At 39.8% G+C, this 23,812-nt stretch overlaps 1 protein-coding gene across 1 annotated transcript in view; it reads right to left on the bottom strand.

The window, feature by feature from the left end:
* LOC134798807 (dmX-like protein 2) overlaps nt 1-23,812 on the bottom strand; it is a 101,075-nt gene that overhangs the window by 74,426 nt on the left and 2,837 nt on the right. Inside the window, exon 3 of the mRNA XM_063771195.1 lies at nt 4,261-4,414. Coding sequence (XP_063627265.1) covers nt 4,261-4,414 — 154 coding nt within the window. The remainder of the gene's footprint in view (nt 1-4,260; nt 4,415-23,812) is intronic.

The raw sequence follows: 23,812 nt of genomic DNA, 5'->3' as shown, positions 1-23,812 counted from the left end.
TTTGTTTTTGCGTGTCAGTAAGCATTCTGGGTTCCCAACGCGCTGATACCTTTTTCATACCCAAGCGTTCATGTAAAATATTATGCACGCTCCCCATTGAAATCTTTAATCTTTATCTTATAAGAATTGAATAATCGCTCCGATGAATTACAAAAATTAGAATTAAAGTTGAAAAACTTAAACAATAGAGACGAACTGTCAAGTAAAGCGTTACAGGAATACATAGCCTTTATGAATAATGTTCTAGAACCGGGGAGCGGCTACACCCTGCGTATGGACTCGCCGCGGCCACCGACCCGCCCCGACGCGCCGGCGCCGGACTCGCCCGCGCTGCGCGCCGTGCTGGCCGCGCCGGGCTCGCCCGCGCTGCGCGCGCTGTTCGCGTCGCGCGCCGCCCGCGCGCCCGAGCTGCGCGGCGACCTCGCGCCCGCCGCCAGCCTCGGGGACCCGGCGCCCCTGCCGCCATCGTCACCGCCGAGCCTCGTCGAGCAGGTTGCATCGGGGCCGCGCCTCGCTGAGCCGACTCCATCGCTGCCGTGCCGCGTCGAGCCGGCTCCTTCACCGCCGAGCCTAGTCAAGCTGGCTCTATCGCTGCTGACCTATGTCGAGCCTGCGCCGTCCCCGCCTCGCCCTGTCTCGCCAGCGCCATCATCGCCTCGCCTCCCCTCGCCGCCGCGCCCCCCGCGCGCGCCCGGCCGCCGCACCGTGCTGTACTCGGACGAGGTGGGCGCCGGCCTCGGCGTGCTGCTGGCGCAGCGCTTGTCGCAGGGCGTCATCAACGACTGTCACCCGGGGGCCTCTGTCGATCGTCTGATCGAATGTATTTCTGCGGGCGAGTTTGACCGGGACTCGACGCTTGTAGTTTTATTAGGGAATAGTGTAGACTGTACTAAGCGAGATATCTTAAAATTATCCGCTACGCTGTCGGCGATTGACCGGGGAGAGGTTGCTAAAATAATTATCTGTGCGCTCCCTTATAGAATGTCGAGCAAGGTCAATAAGAGGGTATTTCATTACAATTCTTTATTGTATAACCTTTCCTTGTACAGTAGTACGATTTCGTATTTTGATACGAATAAATTTATAGAAGATTTTGTTATGCCCCATAAAAGAACCTACCTACCGAGAAGATGTCTAGTAGAGTGTGCTAACCTGTTAGCATATAATATTGAAGACCCCGTCGTGGCTAGCACGGCGTCTAATAGCCTTAAGTCACATAGTATTATACGCCTTGGTAGCGTAGGGTTTGAAATGGAGCCGCCTGGTGATTTGAATTTAAACTAACCGCTACGACAACGTGTGCACCAGCCGGCTCCGTTCCTATTGATCACTGTGATGCTAGTATGTTTGGTAAAACCAATTTATTGAACTTAGTTCATCAAAATATCCAAGGATTTACCCTCGGAGTAATTAACAATGGAGCCGCCATTAACAGGCGTTCCCCTCTGTCGAAAATAGGCGGCCAATGGTCAACAACTTGTCAACCATATGTATGGACTGACGTTTATCTGACATGACGTACCTATACATTTGATGTGCCCCTCCCCCGCAAAAAACGGCAGACTATTTTGTACCGAAAATTTAAGACATGGCGTCTCCGTTGGTTATATCCTCTAAGGATTTACCTGTAAGGAACACGAAATTGATTTGTTTATACAGTACTCGAATATTGACATTCTCTGTATAACTGAGCACTGGCTTAAAGGTCATGAATTTATGTTTAATTTCAATAATCATAGTATAGTAAGTTCATTTTTTAGGAGATCTTGCAATCGCGGCGGGTCATTGATAATGGTAAAAAATCATTTAAAAAGTAAGGAGCGTAAAGACATTGTTGACATGTCTGTGGAACGCCTTATAGAACTTTCTTGTGTTGAATTGGAACAATTTATAATTATATGCGTGTACAGGCCCCCATCGGCAGACTATAACTTATTCGAATCAGTCATAGATGAAGTACTTAGTAGTGTTTTTGGAAGTCATAAAAATATAATTGTATGTGGTGATTTCAATATTAATTTGCTAGAAAATTCGTCATTATGTGGAAGGTTACTAAATACTTTCAAATCCTTCAATTTAGTCAATTTATTTTGTGAGCCCACTCGAGTCACAGCAACCATGCAGTGCTACATGTATAGATAACATCTTTAGTAATAATGACGCGATTAGTAAATCTGTTATTAACAACCTAAGTTCTGACCACTGTGGACTAAAAGCTTCTTTCAGCGGGAAAACTGAAGAAATTCCTCAAGACACTTTGTGCAGGCCGATTTCCGAAAGTCGCCTAGGTTTATTCAATCGTAATATTACTAAACAATTATGTTGTCTTTCATGTGCCCAGGAAAACCCTGACTGTTTGAGTTCCGAGTTGTTTAATTGTATTAAAAAGGAATTTGATGCCTGTTTCATTCAGAAAAAGGTGCAAGGCAAGGCCAAGACTAAATTTAGCGACTGGGCTACACCGGATATTCACGAGAAAAGACGCCGGCTCTACGACTTATATGATTTAAAGGCAACTGATAAAAGACCGGAATTTCTGGAGTACGTCAAGAATTATTCTAAATCTTTTAAGATGTTGTGTGTCGCCGCTAAAGTCGATTATTTGTCGAAAAAGATCCTAAATTCCAGTGATAAAGTCAAAACTGTATGGCAAGTTATCAGCAATGAAACTGGAAAACGTAAACTGAAGGATCCGCACTACAACCTACGAATTGCTGACACTTTAGTAAGTTCCGACCGTGAAGTGGCAGATCATTTTGAGCGGTTTTTCTCGAATATCCCGGTAGAAACAACAAGATCCCTTAATTCATCGCCAGACGTCGCTGAAGAAATTTTGAAGACAAATGTGGCAGAATGTACAGAAATCTTCAAATTTTCGTATGTCTCTCCGAATATAGTTCTTAAGACTTTTAGGTATTTAAATTTAAAGAAAACAGAAGATCTTTGGGGCCTGTCTGTCAAAGTATTAGATTCCATTATTGAGTCAATTACACCATACTTAGCTGAGATTTTCAACAGATGCATTGATGCTGGAATTTTTCCAGATATTATGAAACATAGCAAAATTATCCCTCTGTTTAAATCAGGAACAAGAACAGATCCCACGAACTTTAGACCGATTTCAATACTACCGGCATTAAGCAAAGTGTTCGAGAAACTTATTCTGAATCCGCCAAAACTAAGTTTTCGAATTTTTTCACAATTTCATCAGTTACTAGGGCGTCCGGAGCGGGGGTCATTCATGGTCGATGTTCTTCCACGTCTAAATTCGGCGCACCAACGTGCGACTGCCGAATACGGAGGAGCATTAGACCTTAAAGTGTCCCGTAAATCTAAATTGACTTGGTCCGTAGAAAAAAATTTCAAACACAAGTATTTGATAACGGCGCGCAGTTCAATTTTCTCCATTTTCGCTAACGTACTCAATAGCATCGGAAAGAAATCGCCGTATTTTTTTTTAAACAAATGACAGTTAGTTTTTTTTCATGGCAATCAGCTAGGTAGATTAGCTTTACCGGCCGGTATTTACTTTCCTAATATTTAAAGAGTTTGCATCTCATTCTCATTATATATTGAACGCCCCTCGTAATCCCATTTTACATTAAACGACCGCCACTGTCAACTAAGGTGGCGCTCAAAATAAGATTATCCACATTATCCATTATCTCAGTGTGCTAACACTGAGCACATTCTGATAAAACCCGAGTCATATCGTGTTTTAGACAAAAGTGAATTACATTATAGTCACGTGAACAGCATATCTTAGCGATTGATTTATTATGCTTTTAAAGGTTTTCGGACTGATAGCTTTATGTCACTATTTATCGGTGACATTGCGGAAGAATAACCCTAAATGGAAAAGTTGTTCGCTTCGGGAATAATTTTCTAACTTTGGGTCCGGATGACATTTTACGTGTATAAAGGACGAATCTATGAATAATAGCGTAATATTTAGGTTGTCAAGGCTCACAACTTTACTCTTAGTACTGGACTATTTTAACATTTTTGATATTTCATCCAAAAAGTTCCTCTTTTTTTTTAACAGGCTCAAGGCCCTTACCAGGATTCGAACCCGGGACCCTGCTTCGTAGGCAGGGTCACTAGCGACTAAGCTAGGAGGCCGTCATATCATAGGCAAATTACGTTTGAAGTTCCCAACAGTTTTTCCTACCTATTTAAATACGCCCGGAACGACAAGACATCGATTTAAACACAATCGGACCGTCAGAGGCAAAATTCAAAATGGCGAACTTGACTTACGTTGGCTGTCCTCTTGATAAAGTGAGGCTTGGTGCCAGAGCTGCAAGATCTTCCCACCGGTGAGGAGCCGCGTGCCCTCCAAGTTCCATGAAAGGGCAGTGATTGGTCCATCCGCGGTGAGCTTTCCGGTTTGCACCCATCGGTACTCCAAACCCTTAAAACAAATAACTATATAAAAAAAACCTGTCGATTTTTCAGGTGAATTGGTTATATTGTGGATTTTTTTTATTGCTCAGCTAAAATACACATATCAGAATATTACACCTCGGGAAACCAAAGCGTGTTTGCGAAAGTACAATTATTCCTACGTCATTTTATTTCGATTCAAAATTGCAAGTAGGTATTATAACCAGTATCAGAAACAGGAAAGACTAGGTAAATATCTGTACGACATCTACATACCTATAGGTATGAACAGATATTCCGCAGCGGCTAACACCGCAGTGCTTAAAACTTCTACAATCGATAAACTGGAGACAAACAGTCTCCAGCAGCTTTACGTAACGTTTCAATAACTTGAGATACAAGCACTACCCAAGTAACATTTTAGTCCTATAATTTTAGTTTTTATCGCTAAAAGCTTGTATAGACGTCGTATTAAGGTTTCAGAGATGACCACCTGTCGTATAAAAGCGCTTGGCAACACCTTTTTGCTCTATAGGCTTATACAGCTAATATATTCTATAAGCAATTGATGTAAAGGTTTACATCATCATTTTATAGAGCCGTTACAGGCGTGTACTATAACAGGTTCAAATATAATCACTATACAGCAATATTACTGTATAATAGTATTTGGAATCACTTTTATGCAACTAATTTGCGCTATTAAGGTTCCCTGCCAAGCCGCTATAGTTTTGTGTTTTAATAGTGACAAAAACCCAACTATACAACGATTTTAGGATATAGTGGCTTTAGAGATGACTGCTATAGTACATAATACTTTAGTAGTTTGCGCTATTAAGGTTCCCTGCAAGCCGCTATAGTTTTGTGTTTTAACAGTGAGAAAAACCCAACTATACAACGATTTTAGGATATAGTGGCTTTAGAGATCACTGCTATAGTACATAATACTTTAGTAGTTTGCGCTATTAAGGTTCCCTGCAAGCCGCTATAGTTTTGTGTTTAAACAGTGACAAAAACCCAACTATACAACGATTATAGGATATAGTGGCTTTAGAGATCACTGCTATAGTACATAATACTTTAGTAGTCATATGAACACTATTATAGAACTGTTTTGCTCTATAGTAGCGTTTTTGGGACATATTTATAGCGTTAAAAAGCGCTTTAGTAGTTTTTAAATCCCTATTATATCTCATCGCTGTAAACGTCACAATGACTCTTTTATATCACAAAACTGTTGTATAGTGGTTTTGTTTTTTCTTTTAAAAGACAACAGCGTTATAGCTGAGTTTTTATGTCTTTTATAAACCGAGTTAGATACATAAAGGTAGAAAACGACTACTTGTAAATGATCAATTTGATCTGTAATGGCTACTTATATCTTGCTTATATAAGTTCAGGCCTAAGCCACATAATGTGGTTCCGTACAAAATATTTTTATATTTTAATGAATTGATAAAAAAGACCCCAGTGATATTAGTGATTGTAGGTGAGATTTATCATCAATGATTTAATACAAGCATAAAATCGTGACGGTTTAGATATTTATCGACATCCATTATTAGCACATTTTTTTTACCAATCTCATTGAAAAAGGAAACAACAGTAATGACTACATCTAAATTAAAAAAAAATCCTATATCTTTCTAAAGAGTTTGTAGGTGCAACTGGGTCACAGCAAAATTCTTTTGGAACCCTAATTTTAATCATGATGGCGGTGAATATTTCGTCCTAAGTTCTATAGTTAGCCTATAAAAGCGTCGGATTTACTTCTTGGCTGTATAGTAGTAACTATGGTGAATATCATAATATTTTATTAAATTATTTTATTAAAAACATAAATAAATCGAGGGGGCATTTAAAATTCCTCATTAACCTAATACTATTCTAACGGTAAAACTTCCGTCCCATATACTTTTTGCACTAAAGACCGAATTATTCGACATCTAAATGGCGCATATTAATATAACGTCTTTATTTATCACCATTTTACTTAGTACCGTTTTTGTGAAGTAAACACACAACAAGTAGTAAAGGAACTATGAATTCTACAATAGTATAAAAAAGCACTATAATAGAATTTCAAATACTACTATAGTATAAAACAAGCACTATAATGGAATCTCAAATGCTACTATAGTATAAATTAACACTATAATGGCGTTTCTGACAACAAATTAGCACAAGAGTCATGCATTACATCACTTTTATAGACCTAAAACGTCACGGCTGACACTGCTACAGGTCTACTATATCACTGAATGGCACTAAAGATGCGCCATTTCGGCTTTATACAACCTTCTTAGGTCTTTTATAGGACCTTAGGTGGTATTTAGGAAACGTTCTATTGACCACTATAGTACCACAAATTGTTACTTGGGTATGTACAGTCAGCAGCAGAAGTTGCTAAGCGGGCGAGGTGTTCAAAATAACCTTGACGCGCTCTTATTCTCTTAACAATAAAGTCGCGTCAAAATAATTTTGAACAACTGGCCCGTTGAGCAACTATTGCTGGTGACTGTACCTATATATACTACGGAGCAATGACAACGGGTCACTGTGTATGGGAATTTGGCAAAAAATGATAAACTTCGTAGCCAGATCGTACAGTCCGCATCAAATATGTACTTAGATAGTGACTGCCAAAGTGCCCAAATATATCGGAAAATATTCTTATTTCTACGGTAACAAAGATGTGTTACGAATATTTGGTCACTTTGGCCGTGTATATTACCTATTTATGTCGGCCCATTAAACCTACATAGAATGGGCATTTACAATCAATGGCAGTTCTAAAAGACATAACCAGCCAAAATTAAAGCCGATTGGCTTGCCTACTTAAGGATAATGAGTTCTTTGCCTTCCGCTTTTGAAGAAAAAGTACGAAGAATTAGCACCGTCTCGGCTATGTATGTCGGCACGCTATTTATGTACTAAGAAACGCTAGCCACGGGTGGACCTTATGCCTTTAAAAGAAGGAAGGAAAGAAGGCTACGAATTAGCAGTTAACAGTGTGTACGATGGTACAAATCTACAGTGGTTACATGTTCATACTTCCGTACCATGTTCTATTGTATACCTCTTCGAGCAACACCGGCTTCCGACACATCGGAAGGGAGGGGCCCAAGCGATATCTCACCGTACAAATCTTTCTGCCATTTTTCGCGGGGGGAAAGGTGCACACAGTCGCACACACAAACCATACAAAATCCAATCTGTAATGACGACACAAATACATAGAAAATGACACACGTCAAAGACAAATCTTGCAAACCTCGATCTCTTTTTGTGTGCGGACGAGTGACAAGTGTCACAACACGCACACTAACACATTTTCGTTGAAGTATGTTATTGTATTCTGAGAGATGAGAAGTCGGATTTGTCGCTCGACCGATCCGCAATTTGTACTGAGCGAGCAAAATCGATAAATCCAACAATTACATGAGACTAAAATATAATTATTGTGTTTGAATGTAATTAAACGTATGATATGTAAAAAAAAATATTACATGTGAAATGTAACACTTTCTTTTTGTAAATTTGATGTCCCCGACCTCTTTTTATAACAAAAAACCGAGCAAACAGGCATTTTTGTGCAGCAGTGTTCACGCGCGCGTCAGGACTCGGTCTAGTGAAAAATCCAAGTGCAACTAGTTTTATTACCCGCGCTAGATTAGATTGACGCGCTAATCTTGTACCTCGGCAGAGGGGAAATAGTGCGAATGCCGCCTCCCTTCCGTGTTGCTCGAAGGTATACCTACATGTTTTTAGGTCGAATGTACGTAGTACGTGCACGCCGATTTAAATGTGCTATGGGGCTATTCATAAATTACGTCATTTCAAATTAGGGGGGGGGGGTCTGGACATCGGATGACGGTAGCATGAAGTAGGAGGAAATGGGGTCATTTGATGCATGATTTTTGGATGATTATAGGGGGGGGGGGGTCCAAAATCGTCAAAAATCGATGACGTAATTTATGGACAGCCCCTATCACAAATGGATTGAACGAGCGAATACAACTATTGTGTAACATGGAATAGTTACAATATATTGGTACCTACAGGTTGATAGAAAAACTAGCATGACACAGTTAGTAAACAAATTCTAAGGGGAACATATATGAAATTAAATCATCTTCACGATCAATGTTAATATTTAATTGCTACAATAAATCAGTATGTTTTAAGCACAATATCAGCGTTTATATTTCAACTATCATTAGTCATGTCATGAAATAAGTAGGTAGCTGCTGTAGTTAATCATACTTTAAAAGTAGTTTCATATACCACTAGTTTATAGGTACTTTCTAATCTAACTAATAATTTCGTTATAGAATTAGTACGAGACATAAGTATCTTAAATAAATGCAATGTAGGTATGACGGTATTAGGGCATTTTCACTTAATTGAACACCTTTAACGGCCGGTTAGCAATCGTTACAAAACTGACGGTCAATGTCAAATCCCATACATTTTGTCAGGAATGTAACGGTTAGACGTTACTGAAACACGACTTAAGTCGCGCTTAACTTGTACAAGTTAAATGAAAATGCCCTATAACACATACCTACCTTACATCGTATCATTAGTTTTATTACTCATATCACGAATGGGATTTCTTCGAGTCATTCCTATGATTTTTGCACGTTTGTACATGTACACTACTACTACAAACTAACAATCTGTTTGTACGTACGTTCGTTTCATATTTTTATGTGATGTTTATTCTACAACAACATAAAAACACGCTAAAGAACCATTGATAGAAATTATACAAACACAAAGAAACATTTTATACATTAGACTTATATCGACCGGGATATGGACCGTGATTACCTTTTGTATTGTTTTCGAGCTCCCGATATTTTGTTCCCGCTCTCGATATTCCCAGTTATCCGTGAACAAGATGCATGTAACTGCGTCGAAATATCGGGAGCTCAAAAACAATACAAAAGGTAATCACGGTCCATATAAGTCAGTCGATATAAGTCTAGTGAAACTAACCGCGAATCATTCAAAACTCTTATTTTATACATTTACGAGCGAACGAGACAGTGTAACATCGGCTGTATTGTGTGTGTGTGTAAGTACGCTTAAATGAGTGCGCACCACCACCACCCAAATGTTAAGAGCGCTCTTACAAGAAAAGTCGAAATAATGCAAAATTGATGATACTAGTCGACGAAATTCAGGACTTTGCGCTCATTATTAGAAACAATGAGTACTTGTTCCAGTAAAAGCGTCTTCTTATCTTTATAAATATCGTTGTAAATATTAGAAAAAGGACTTATTAAATTAGTAATGATTTTTTTTCTGATGGTCGTTTCCGAAAAACCCCGTGAAGCACTGAATGGCGAGCTCTTATTTGGAAATGTTGAGAATTTTACTCTGCTAAACCTGGCTATTTTGTATTACTAATACCCTGTACTTTAGGCATATCAAACTATATTTTTCCTACATACCTTTGAGAAAGAGAAAATCAAAGTAAAACGAACTCGATTTTCTCTCCGAAACAAGTGTCAATTCCTACGAAAATCTACTTAATATCTAAGTCATTTTCATACTCAAGCAATCTGCAACGTTTGCTTATACTGTTGGTATACATTAGTGTTTATGAAATTCTACTATAATTTTTTGGCAATTTTTTGAAAACTACTCTATATTACCGATGACGCGCGCTGCGCCAGCTCAGTGCCGCGGCAGAGCTTGTAGAGGCAGGACGTGTGTCGGTCGGCTCCGCACATTTTCAACGGCGACGACGAGGTTTTTTATCATTGTGTGCGGCGGGCGCCGTGTAAAACGCTATACTGTGTGCGTGTAAACCGCAACGAGAGACTTTGATCCTAGCACTGTTTTTATAGTATTATAATTTATAATGGTACAGTTTAATAAACTACCGGACAGGATTAAAAATATTTGACACGACCTGACATTCTATATGTATTTATTTGACTCAAGATAGTTCTCAGGGTCTGATGATGGAGCCGGAAGGTGGTCACCGGTACCAATCAACCATGCAACTAAACCACTTCGTGTTTAGGCTCCTTTTTGTTCATCTCAACAAGATCTTTGACACAAGATAGTACTCAGGGTCTGATGATGGAGCCGGAAGGTGGTCACCGGTACCAATCAACCATGCAACTAAACCACTTCGTGTTTGGGCTCGTTTGATTCGGCTCAACAAGATCTTTGACTTAAGATAGTACTCAGGGTCTGATGATGGAGCCGGAAGGTGGTCACCAGTACCAATCAACAATGCAACTAAACCACTTCGTGTTTAGGCTCGTTTTATTCGTCTCAACAAGATCTTTGACTTAAGATAGTACTCAGGGTCTGATGATGGAGCCGGAAGGTGGTCACCGGTACCAATTAACCATGCAACTAAACCACTTCGTGTTTGGGCTCGTTTGATTCGTCTCAACAAGATCTTTGGCACAAGATAATACTCAGGGTCTGATGATGGAGCCGGAAGGTGGTCACCGGTACCAATCAACCATGCAACTAAACCACTTCGTGTTTAGGCTCGTTTGATTCGTCTCAACAAGATCTTTGACACAAGATAGTACTCAGGGTCTGATGATGGAGCCGGCAGGTGGTCACCGGTACCAATCAACCATGCCACTAAACCACTTCGTGTTTAGGCTCGTTTTATTCGTTTCTATAAGATTTTTGACACAAGATAGTACTCAGGGTCTGATGTTGGAGCCGGAAGGTGGTCACCGGTACCAATCAACCATGCAACTAAACCACTTCGTGTTTAGGCTCGTTTGATTCGTCTCAACAAGACCTTGGACACAAGATAGTACTCAGGATCTGATGATGGAGCTGGAAGGTGGCCACGGGTACCAGTCTACCATGTAACTGAACCACTCCGTGTTTGGGCTCGTTTGATTTGTCGCAACAAGATCTTTGACACAAGGTAGTACTGAGGGTCTGATGATGGATGCGGAAGGTGGTGACCGGTACCAATTAACCATGCAACTAAACCACTTCGTGTTTGGCTTCGTTCGATTCGTCGCAACAAGATCTTTGACACAAGTTAGTACTCAGGGTCTGATGATGGAGCTGGACTGTGGCCACGGGTACCAGTCTACCATGTAACTGAACCACTTCGTGTTTGGGCTCGTTTGATTTGTCGCAACAAGATCTTTGACACAAGGTAGTACTGAGGGTCTGATGATGGATCCGGAAGGTTGTCACCGGTACCAATCAACCATGCAACTAAACCACTTCGTGTTTGGCTTCGTTCGATTCGTCGCAACAAGATCTTTGACACAAGTTAGTACTCAGGGTCTGATGATGGAGCTGGACTGTGGCCACGGGTACCAGTCTACCATGTAACTGAACCACTTCGTGTTTGGGCTCGTTTGATTCGTCGTAATAAGATGTTTGACACAAGATACTACTCAGGGTCTGATGATGGAGCTGATGATGATAGACAGGTACCCGTCGCCACCTTCGCGCTCCATCATCAGACCCTGAGTACTACCTTGTGTCAAAGATCTTGTTGAGATGAATAAAACGTGCCTAAACACGAAGTGGTTTAGTTGCATGGTTGATTGGTACCGGTGACCACCTTCCGGCTCCAACATCAGACCCTGAGTACTATCTTGTGTCAAAGATCTTGTTGAAACGAATAAAACGAGCCTAAACACGAAGTGGTTTAGTTGCATGGTTGATTGGTACCGGTGACCACCTTCCAGCTCCATCATCAGACTCTGATTATCACCTAGTGTCAAAGATCTTGTTGTGACGAATCAAACGATCCTAAACACGATGTGGTTTAGTTGCATGGTTGATTGGTAATGGTACCTTCCAGCTCCATCATCAGACCCTGAGTACTGTCTTGTGTCAAAGATCTTGTTAAGACGAATCAAACGAGCCCAAACACGAAGTGGTTTAGTTGCATGGTTGATTGGTAATGGTACCTTCCAGCTCCATCATCAGACCCTGAGTACTGTCTTGTGTCAAAGATCTTGTTGAGACGAATCAAACGAGCCCAAACACGAAGTTGTTTAGTTACATGATAGACTGGTACCCGTGGCCACCTTCCAGCTCCATCATCAGACCCTGTGTATCTTCAGTATCAAAGATCTTGTTGAGACGAATCAAACGAGCCTAATCATGTTACTACATGGTTGATTGGTATCCGTGACCACCTTAATCATCATCAGATCCTCAGTACCAGTTCGTTTTTAAACCCACGTTGATACAAACTTTACAACCTATAGGTACCAAATGCAATGACGAAACATGTAAATAAGCGAGTAGGTACCTATAATTTCTTTCGAGTAATATACCTTCATAAGTACAGTCGCCATCAGATATATCGGAGCGGCCAAGGTGTTCACAATATCTGAACACGCGCTCTAACGCCCTGACAATAGAGGCGTGTTCCGATATTTGTGAGCACCTTGGCCGCTCCGATATACCTGATGGCGACTGTACGAGTATGGGGCTATTCATAAATTACGTCGTTTCAAATGGGAGGAGTGGGGGGGGGGGGGGGTCTGGACATCGGATGATGGTAACATGACGTAGGAGGAAACAGATTCATCCGAAGCTTGATTTTTGGATGATTTGAGGGGTGGGGGGGGGGTCAAAAATCGTCAAAAATAGATGACGTAATTTATGAACAGCCCCTATGTACATTTGCACTGCATTTAGTATTTTCGTACTTACCAAATAACAGTTTTAGAACTTTAAAAGTTAAGTACAGTTAGTGTTGTTATGGTTGATTTCAATATGCTTCGCGAAGGATCAAGAATGTTTAATCCATCATTGTAGTGCGAGTGTGGTAGAAGGGATCGGCATACTGAGCTCGCACGGCCTGCCGCAGCGCGTAAAATACCTAAACTCGCTCAACGCCGAAATGTAATAGCGCTCTTAAGGAAGATTACGAATATGTATCAGGAATTGGACAACATTCATTTGAAATGTTTTGCAAACAAATTTGATGTGTGTTATTGTGGCTTGAATACGAAATCAAGAATTGCCACTTAAAGCGTAAAACTGCTTTGATATTTTATGTTTTTTTCCGTAAGTAGGTATGGCAAAGAGTCACGTACTTTTGACATTGGACAATAGGCATTTACAACTACTCTAGCCACTTTATGAAGCCTTGATAATTTATAATATAATGAAGAGCAATTGCCCGTGGCCGTTTATGGCTCTACATTATAGTATTTTTCAAACAACATGGGCACAGTGTAAAAAGTAACAGTGGACCGACGCCTTTGATGTTTGCGTAAATGCCGACACCGCACAAGAACACACTAAGGGTTGTCACAGACCTTTACACATCAACACAAACATACCAAACATTTCAAATGAGACACGCTAGCCCTGTAAGTAGTACCGAGCTACTAACAATGGCGACGTATGCAGCTCGGGTGCGCGCTTTGGCTTTTTTTGGCCGAAACCGAACACTCGGCCAAAACATGATTTTTATGCCGAAACAGAAACCTCGGTCGGGGACTACTTTTCGTATGTACTTTGGTACTTATTAGGCCTAAATCGATGTTTCCAAATGTATACCCACTTACCTATACTGAATTTGATGACTCGACTGTACCTACTAGAAACTCATAGGCCTCACATTCCGTTTAGTTAGTAATTTTTGCACAGAGCTCGGGATGCGGCCGGTATAGTTTGTCGGCTTAGAGCATCTGGAGACACCTTGTCTGTCATTTTCTGTACAAAACAGTCTGCCGATTTTTGCGGGGGAGGGGCACGTCAAATGTATGGCTATTCGTACTTAACGAACAAAATAGCCATGTCAGATAAACGAAAGTACAAAAAAAAAAGTTGGCACAATTGTGCAAGTTTTTCGGCAGAGGGGTAAGCTCTTAAAGGCGACTCCGGTTATTAAATGCTGTAAGTCCGTCGGCTAATTGGCAGCACGTGGCTCTGACAGTATTGATTTGCAATCCAATTTAAGTCACGAGTGCAGTTCAACGTATAAATTAATCTGCAAATTACTGCAAAATATGTATCTGATGTGACCGTTAGACCAAAATATCACTTTACTGATCTTTCAGCAGCTCAACTGGAGCTGTAACTTAACACATTCAGGGCCAAGAACCCGACAGTCGGGTATACACTGTTCGTAGCGACTACGCGCTCCATACGCCGAAAACGTGGCTACGCGCTACGAGCGTAACCCGTAGCACTTAGTGGCCCTGAATGTGTTAATCTTTCATAAGAAAATAACCACTATAACCGAACAAAAAATCTGACACGATTTTATTTTGCAGAGCCATAAAAGCGAGTAGTATATTTTTACGCGCTCCAATATTGTACTTGGGCATACTGAAAATTCCTGGAGTGGCCACTTAGAAAAAATAAGTCTTCTCATATATCAGAATCCAGAAACTTTCAGTATGGCCCACGTATAAGATCAAATAAATGTATACCTACATTTAAATAATATTATAAGTACCTAAGGTTTATTTATTTTATTTTAATAAAAATACTAAAATATAGGGCGCTGATGGTAGCTTAGCGTGAAGAGGTTAAATCCGGAGGTTGCGGGTTCAAACCCCGGCTCGTACCTACCTATCAGTGTTTCGGAACGTATGGACCATCACGCTCCCCGATTGTTGAGCCATTTAGGGTCTTAGCTAAAGCTGGTTGTTCAATACTTACGCTATGGTATGTTCAATTTTATTTAGCGAACCCTAAGACCCACGGAGCGTGACATACAGTCACAGTATAAGTATAATATATCATCTCGAATCTGACTGTACTAATTATTGTTCACAAAGTCTTTACAATAAAGTAAGTCGGTTCTGACATCGGTTCATGTTCATTATGATGTTAATGCCGTTTAAATTCAATCCCAAATTGAACGTGACTCGATAAGCATTCTCTAGTGTTCGCTTCCTCTTGATTACAACAGTCGTGGTCGTGACATACCTAATTTGCATGCTATGAATCCGTCATATTTGGTTTACTGAGAAGTATAAGTAGGTGCTGAGAGAAAATTCGACTTGTTTAAATGGAAGGTAGCGATATTGTTCAGTCACGGAATTTTAAGTTTTGTCATTTTTCGATTCTATGTAGGTATCATATGGCTTTAAGGTTCAAAAGTGACTAACATTCAAATTCCATGACTGAACTTAATTAAAAAAAAGTGGACACAAGTGTAATGAATGGTCATATTTTGCTTTTCGAAAATATACAGTACCCGCAATCATACAAAAAAATGTATATTGTGACTAGTGTCCGACCGAAGGTTCGGTTTCGGTTTCGGCCAGTTTCGGCCAAAAAATCATGTTTCGGCTGGAGTTTCGGTTTCGGCCAAAAACCGGCCGAACCTTTCGGCCGGGCCGAAACTTACGAAATGGTACTTCGGACAAAGACCAAAAGTTGGGGAATAAGTAGGACAACAATATTAATACCTACATATACTGATTCATGTAGAGATACAGAAATTAATTGGTTTATTATAAAATACAATTCCACTAATGAGGGCGCCACTGGACGGTCGACGCAGTCTTAAGAGGCTGTCAATACCTATAACGCGCACACTGTCTAATGGTATCGGAGTGAATGAGATAGCACTGTCGCATGTTACTGGGCCCTGGGCAAGAGAATAGTAATAAGAAAACTCATCATCTTCACCCGAGCCGTGGCACTGGGAATGGGAGCCTGGGGTCCAATTGACAACTAATCCCAAGAATTGGCGTAGGCACTAGTTTTTACGAAAGCGACTGCCATCAGACTGATATTCTAACCCAGAGAGTAAACTAGGCCTTATCGGGACTAGTCCGGCTTCCTCACGGCATTAGAACTGTTTAATGGTGATTTTAAGCGGGGCCGGATTAAGCATGTCGGGGCCCCCAGTATCAGGTCGGCCAGAGTCGAACGATGTCTTTTTCGCTCTTATTCACTCACTTATTCAGTCATTTTCCTACATACTTCTAATGGTAAATTTTAAGCGAGGCTAAAGGCTACGCTCAACTAGTGCCGCAAAGTTGATTTTCTCAATAGTTTATATCTTGCGAGGCTGAACAGCTGACAATTGATTAAAACGAAGAAAAAACTCTTAAAAGTGTCCCCAGTACAGTTTATCATAGTAATAAATGTTATTTAAACGTCATAATTTCATAGAAGTTTTGACGTTTAAAATAACACTTGCACTGTGTGTGTTATCAAATCGTTGCAGAATTATCTTGGTCTAACCCTAGTAATTTTCTTAAAAAACTGCTTAAGTAACATCAATTTCAAGGACATTGGGTGTTGACAGCCCCATAATATGTGCGTAAAAGCGGTTTTATGACATTTTTGCAACGATTTTAACAAATCTACAAAAGGTTCGGTTTCGGTTTCGGTTTCGGCCGTAACTAGAGCCAAAGCCGAACATTCGGTTTCGGTTTCGGTTTCGGCAAAAAAACATGTTTCGGTCGGACACTAATTGTGACGTCACTCGATACGACTATCGTATTAACTGTATAGTAACAAAACTTTACATAACATAAATTTCATTATAGCTGATTGGAATCCTTAGTAAAAATAACCTATCGTGCTTAAACTTCGACTTTCCGTCTTGTCTCTCTGCCATCAACAGCTCGAATGAGATAGAATAGAGGGCACCCTAAGATGATTTCGCTGGCCCAATATTACAGGGTTCTATGTTTCACTTTTATCGAACTGAAATTTGAACATTGTCATAGTGACATTAAGTTGAATTTCAACTATCTTGAAATTGTAACATAGAACCCTGTAATATTGGGCCAGCAATTTATTGATGCTTGATTGTAAACAAATTGTGTGTTTATGGACCATGTCCTGTAAACAGTCAATATTTACATATTAATTGAATTATTACGCACCATAATTTTACAATTTAATCTTTATCATCACTACACCTTATAAAACAAAGTCCCCCGCCGCGTCTGTCTGTTTGTGTGTTTGTATGTTCGCGATAAACTCAAAAACTACAGAACGGATTTCCATGCGGTTTTCACCTATCAACAGAGTGATTCTTGAGGAAGATTTAGGTGTATAATTTGTTAACCCGTGAGAACCCGGGACGGGTCGCTAGTACACCATAAAATTACATGAGTAGCTTGTAAGTATAAACATAATATAAACCACGTGAGAAAACCTGCAATGCATACCGGAGTACGATTCTGCGAAGAAATTCAAATGTGAAATCTAATACGCACTGAGGACTTCACACATATTTTAATTTCGGAGAAGAGAAGAGAAGAGCCTTGTGCCTAATAACATTCGGACACGTAGGCACATACTTACATTACTTTACTTCTCAAAATTTGTGATGATTATATGCCCTCTTTTTTCGTCAGTCGGGTAAAAAATGTGCTCAATTTCTGGGTCATGTTGGTGTATTCCTTTCTCTAACATTCATCGTTGTTAGAAAGAGACAGAGACAGCGATACAATTTTATACATTAATGTCACATTGTATTATACGCTACATCGCTAATCAAGTGGAATGTTACTGTTATTAGATAAATTAATCCTGGAACTATACTGCGGATGTCAGCTGACATGTATCATAATATCGTTAGTGTAAATTTTGCCTATCTCTACATACAATACAAAGTTGGTACAGATGTAGAGCATAATTGTTTTCCATCGTATTTTCTAGGAATCGTTCGTATTTTACAAGCTTTTATTTACTTTCACCTGTCCCGTTGTCGTTCTGTAATCAAATCTTGCAAGTTAAATTTGATCCACTTTCCGGTTTCCGATTGAGCTGAAATTTTGCATACATGCATGCAAATCGGATGACAATACAATATTATGGTACCATCGAGCTGATCTGATGATGGACAGGAGGTGGCCATAGGAACTCTGTGATGAAACAACGCAACCTAATTATGGTAGGGGTTTTTAGAATTGTCTCGCTGAGTATTAGTTGTCTGTCGTAACAAAAGTACAGTCAGCGATAAAAGCTTGTACCAAAAATGACATTAACCAAAAACTTATTTCATTCAACTACTTCAGTCAACTCAGTACTTTTTGTACCGAGACTGACTGAAATAGCAAGACACGTTCGTAGGTTGCCGGGAAAATAATTATGCACTCATCTGTATACTCATAGATACGAAATATTATAGACGTAAAAACTAAAACGTACAAATTACATTATTATCCAACACCTAAAGACTAAAACCTACTTACCTATACATAACAAACTAGGTCAGTAGTGTTTAAATTCATTTCTGAGGTAGATACTCGTATTTATATGCAGCAATATTAACTTTATTCAAAAGTAACCATGCCAAGAACAACATGAATGGCACTAACGACCTATACATAAATACAAACGATACTAGCCGCGTAGCCAACATGCCAATCGCTTACGCCACAGAATAAATAATAGCACTACCGTACAGAAAGGAAACTTCCTACAAAGCCGAAGTTTGACAGCGGTTCAGGGTCTAATCAAGCTGTCCCTTTCTAATATATGGCAATATCCCTTTCGGCTATTTAGGGTTGTCAAAATTCAAGTCATTCCGTGGTCGTGAACGCAAAGGGACGTCAAGTTGTGCCAACCCTAATAATTGCTCGGAGCAATGTTGAGTCGAACGGAGCCGAGTTTGCCCCAAGTCAGGAGTTTCGGACCCCTGCTTACGCTCCGTAGCGATCGAAACTCAACGGTCACTGTCGCGCTAATATGGAAGATTGATAGAGAGACACAAAGCGTTCGATAGCGAATGTCACCTTGGGTAAGCCGGCAGTATGTTATGCCGAAAACCGGTATGAACTGATATAATTTAAATGACCGCCCAACTAAATTGCTTAATTAGCATTATCAATCATATGTGGCATTCGTTAACAGGCAATTGAAGACTACAACATACCTACTACAAACATTTAACCTAACAAAAAATACATTTATATAAACAACTTGTAAAATCAATCGGAAATAATTTCCTTGATAGACGACCGTCGCCTCTCCGGTAAATTGAATGAATGAATATTATGAATACCTATAGTCAGATATACTATATGTATGAGTATACAATACACTTGTACACGGAACGAATGAAAACACCAAAACCGGACAAGTGCGATTCGGACTCGCCCACCGAGGGTTCCGTACTTTTTAGTATTTGTTGTTAGGTATAGCGGCAACAGAAATACATCATCTGTGAAAATTTCAACTGCCTAGCTATCGCGGTTCATGAGATACACCCTGGTGACAGACAGACGGACAGTGGAGTCTTAGTAATAGGGTCCGGTTTTCACCCTTTGGGTACGGAACCCGAAGAAAGTTAAAGGATAAAATATAGTTCACATTTATTTTGACACTCGTATTAGTAGTATCTGAAACGGTGCCAAGTTTGGAACTAGTTTTTCGACATTAAGAACAATTTATAGTTACAGAATGCATTTTACGCTCAACTTCTCCTGGTGCTGTGTCAAGATTAAAACGAAGAAATATCCAAATTTCAAACTACCAATTTGTCTGCTGACATCTGAAAATAATTATTTATTAACTTTAATACTGATTTTTAACCGCTGACGTAAAAAAAGGGTGTTATAAGTTTGATCGCTAAGTGTGTGTGTCTGTCTGTGGCACCGTAGCTGTTAAACGGATGTACCGATTTGGATGCGGTTTCTTTAAGCAGGGTTTCTAGCGGTGGTTCTAAGTTCTAAGACATGTTTTATCAAAATCAAAATTCTTGAAATTTTGTTAGTGTTACTACCGGCAATGTTAGTTCATTTTCTAACAGACTTGTAATTTTAAGCAGCGATAAAAATAGCTTAGCGTATATTAAATCCGTATTTATTTACGTCCTAATAAGTCCATACCACTTGGCAAACTAGCCTTTAAAAGACTCCTGAAAATTTCAACTGCCTAGCTATCGCGGTTCATGAGATACACCCTGGTGACAGACAGACGGACAGTGGAGTCTTAGTAATAGGGTCCGGTTTTCACCCTTTGGGTACGGAACCCGAAGAAAGTTAAAGGATAAAATATAGTTCACATTTATTTTGACACTCGTATTAGTAGTATCTGAAACGGTGCCAAGTTTGGAACTAGTTTTTCGACATTAAGAACAATTTATAGTTACAGAATGCATTTTACGCTCAACTTCTCCTGGTGCTGTGTCAAGATTAAAACGAAGAAATATCCAAATTTCAAACTACCAATTTGTCTGCTGACATCTGAAAATAATTATTTATTAACTTTAATACTGATTTTTAACCGCTGACGTAAAAAAAGGGTGTTATAAGTTTGATCGCTAAGTGTGTGTGTCTGTCTGTGGCACCGTAGCTGTTAAACGGATGTACCGATTTGGATGCGGTTTCTTTAAGCAGGGTTTCTAGCGGTGGTTCTAAGTTCTAAGACATGTTTTATCAAAATCAAAATTCTTGAAATTTTGTTAGTGTTACTACCGGCAATGTTAGTTCATTTTCTACCAGACTTGTAATTTTAAGCAGCGATAAAAATAGCTTAGCGTATATTAAATCCGTATTTATTTACGTCCTAATAAGTCCATACCACTTGGCAAACTAGCCTTTAAAAGACTCCTGAAAGAATACGACCGTTATTGTTTAAAAACATTTGATAAGGTAACGACTCGCAGCAGATGGCTCGCGGCACGCTTTATCTTTCTAGATCGTATACGTCTAATACAGACAAACCATTAGCCTACTAAATGAAACAGGCATTGAAACAGTACTACTTTTAACTGATCATTTATGGACTTTATGCATTTGTAATAAGGCTTACGTCTTGTCAGTCAGTGTATACGCGTTATTTTTACCAATCCGACTGCGGAGTTTTATTACTTTGGGTTTCGTCTGGGAAGCGTGGAATGAAGGGTTCCTAGTAAATAGAGCTTGTTTAACTGTATCCAGTCGGTACAACACCTGTCTGAAACTAACAGTTTCAGACATATACTCGCGTAGATTACACACACGCTTCATTGCGTACGAACGATTATGCTAATTAACTATATGCTATACCTTTATCATCCTAAATGAATGACAGACATTTTGTTGCAAGTTATTCTTTAATATTTGATTAAATTATAATATTAAATAAATCAGACGAAAGGTTGTTTTAGAACTCGGATTAAAATTTTAAACAAACTGAAAAGTAAAAACATAGTTCCGTAGTGGCACGAGTTTAAGTTCTGGACTTGTAACGGATAAACTACTCTCACCTCATTTCAGTAATTTTCGGTCGGTAGAACAAATTGGCCTGAATATTATGTAGGTATAACCCTAATAGTGTGAATTGTTGACTTAATAAATGCTACCACGTTTATTATTAAAGTGACGGCACCTTCTGTCTGAACCTACGGATGTTCAGAGAGCGGAGATTTGAAAAATCGTACCGCTTATTTAGATCACAATACGGGGCCTTAAGCTATTTTTGGGCATCTTAGATGCTCTACAGTTTCACACAAAACTGTCACTTGGTTGCCATATAGGTATGGCAACCAAGTATGGCAATCACATTTTACTTTAACGAGAGAGTGAGACGCAATGACATTGGACAGGTGGAATACCACCCACAGGCATATGTGTGATTCTGCGTCTATTTCAATGGATGTCTGTGGCAACGGTATACATTTCCTCGCCGTGAACGTTACAACTAATTGCCGTCTAAATGGCCACGACAGAAATGTGCTGACAGCTTTTGTCGTTGGCAGCTCTTACAGAGTTCACCCTTTAACGGATTGACATTTCTATGAAAACATTTCATTTCGAAGCGTAAATCTTTCAGGTCCTATACATAGATTTATGTCGGCAAATAGGTATCTTATAGATGTGGTATGCCGTCCAGATATATGCTAATATCTGGGACTTTAAACGCTAACCTCATTTTTTTTCTTTGCAGATTTTGCCACGGCTTACTTGGGGACCGTGGGGTCCGATCGGCAACCTAATTCCAAGAATTGACATAGGAACGAACGACTATGATCATAGGAAAATGACTGCGATCTGGCCCCAATTTCACATCGGTGATAGGTGCGACAATAGTAGGGAATGCAAATCGGTTATTTTCGGTTATTTTTTGTATGGAAATTATCGGTTATTAACCGAAACCGCGGTTATTTCCATACAAAAAATAACCGATTTGCATTCCCTAGACAATAGTAAAACATCACTGTTGCTGACGTCACAGGCATCTATGGGCTACGATTACCGCTTACCATCGGGCGGGCCGTATTCCTGTTTGCCACCATCATTGTATTATTAAAAAAACTTTATTATATCGGAAAAAACAGATATTTCTCTTGCTAAGTTTATGACAATATAATTTAATTTGTTAATACTAATAACGTATAGCAGCTGCAAATTTGCATGGACACATTATGAACAAAGTATCTGGGAGACCGAGCTTTGCTCGGAAAACTTTTAAAAACTAAAAAATGCGTTTTCCCAGAGATGAGACCTAGCTAGATCGATTTATTGCCCCCGAAAACCCCCATATAGCAAATTTCATCGAGATCGTTAGAGCCGTTTCCGAGATCCTCGAAATATATATAAATAAACAATAATTGCTCGTTTAAGGGCCAGTTGCACCAACCACAGTTAACAGACTGATCAACGTCACGCAGCAATGATCTATGAAACTTCCCATACAATAAAATTTTGCGAACGCTTTAACGGCGACAGACGGTTTGGTGCAACCACAGACCAACCCCTATAGACCGAGCTTATAGGACGACTCGCGGTCACCGCCCGTATGGTGTATAGGTCAAATATAAGATTGTTCGCGCGCCGCTCCGATCAGTTGCGCCCAAGGTTAGCAGTGTGCACGAGTCTAAGAAAATAAATCGTAAACTATTGAATTCATTGGGAAATCATGGGATATTGCAGCGTAAAATGGTGTAGCAAGTCATCTAAGACTTCTACTTACGAAACAGATGGAATAACATCCCACAGGAAAGTCAAATTCATTATTTCATTGAATAATGTTTCTTGTCCGCGGGGTTCATTTTATACTGGTCAGTAAGCAGAGGCGAAGTATGTCCGTCCCTTTTCGTCAACTTGAAAATGCAATGCGCTATCCCTTTCCCTTTCGACTAGTGATGTGACGATGATGGTTTCGTCAGTTGCGGAAACTTCGTGCTTCGTCATACCGTATTATACCATATTTAATCATCGTATATCGTATTATACCATTTTAGACATAATATATAGGTAATATATTGTGTAAGTTTTTTTAGAATCCTCTAGACCAGCGGAGCAGTTAGGTCTCATGTCACGAGATGGACCTGATGATGAACTTCAAAGAAGTGCGAGGGAACTCGGTGTTGGTTTGTGATAGACATATGTTGTATGAGTTTTTTAGAATCCTCTAGGTGAGCAGTTAGGTCTCATGTCACGAGATGGACCTGATGATGAACTTCAAAGAAGTGCGAGGGAACTCGGTGTTGGTTTGTGATAGACATATGTTGTATGAGTTTTTTAGAATCCTCTAGGTG

This window comes from Cydia splendana, chromosome 17, assembly GCF_910591565.1.
Source record: "Cydia splendana chromosome 17, ilCydSple1.2, whole genome shotgun sequence".
In the NCBI taxonomy this organism is placed as follows: domain Eukaryota; kingdom Metazoa; phylum Arthropoda; class Insecta; order Lepidoptera; family Tortricidae; genus Cydia; species Cydia splendana.
This window is presented reverse-complemented; position numbering and strand designations above follow the sequence as displayed.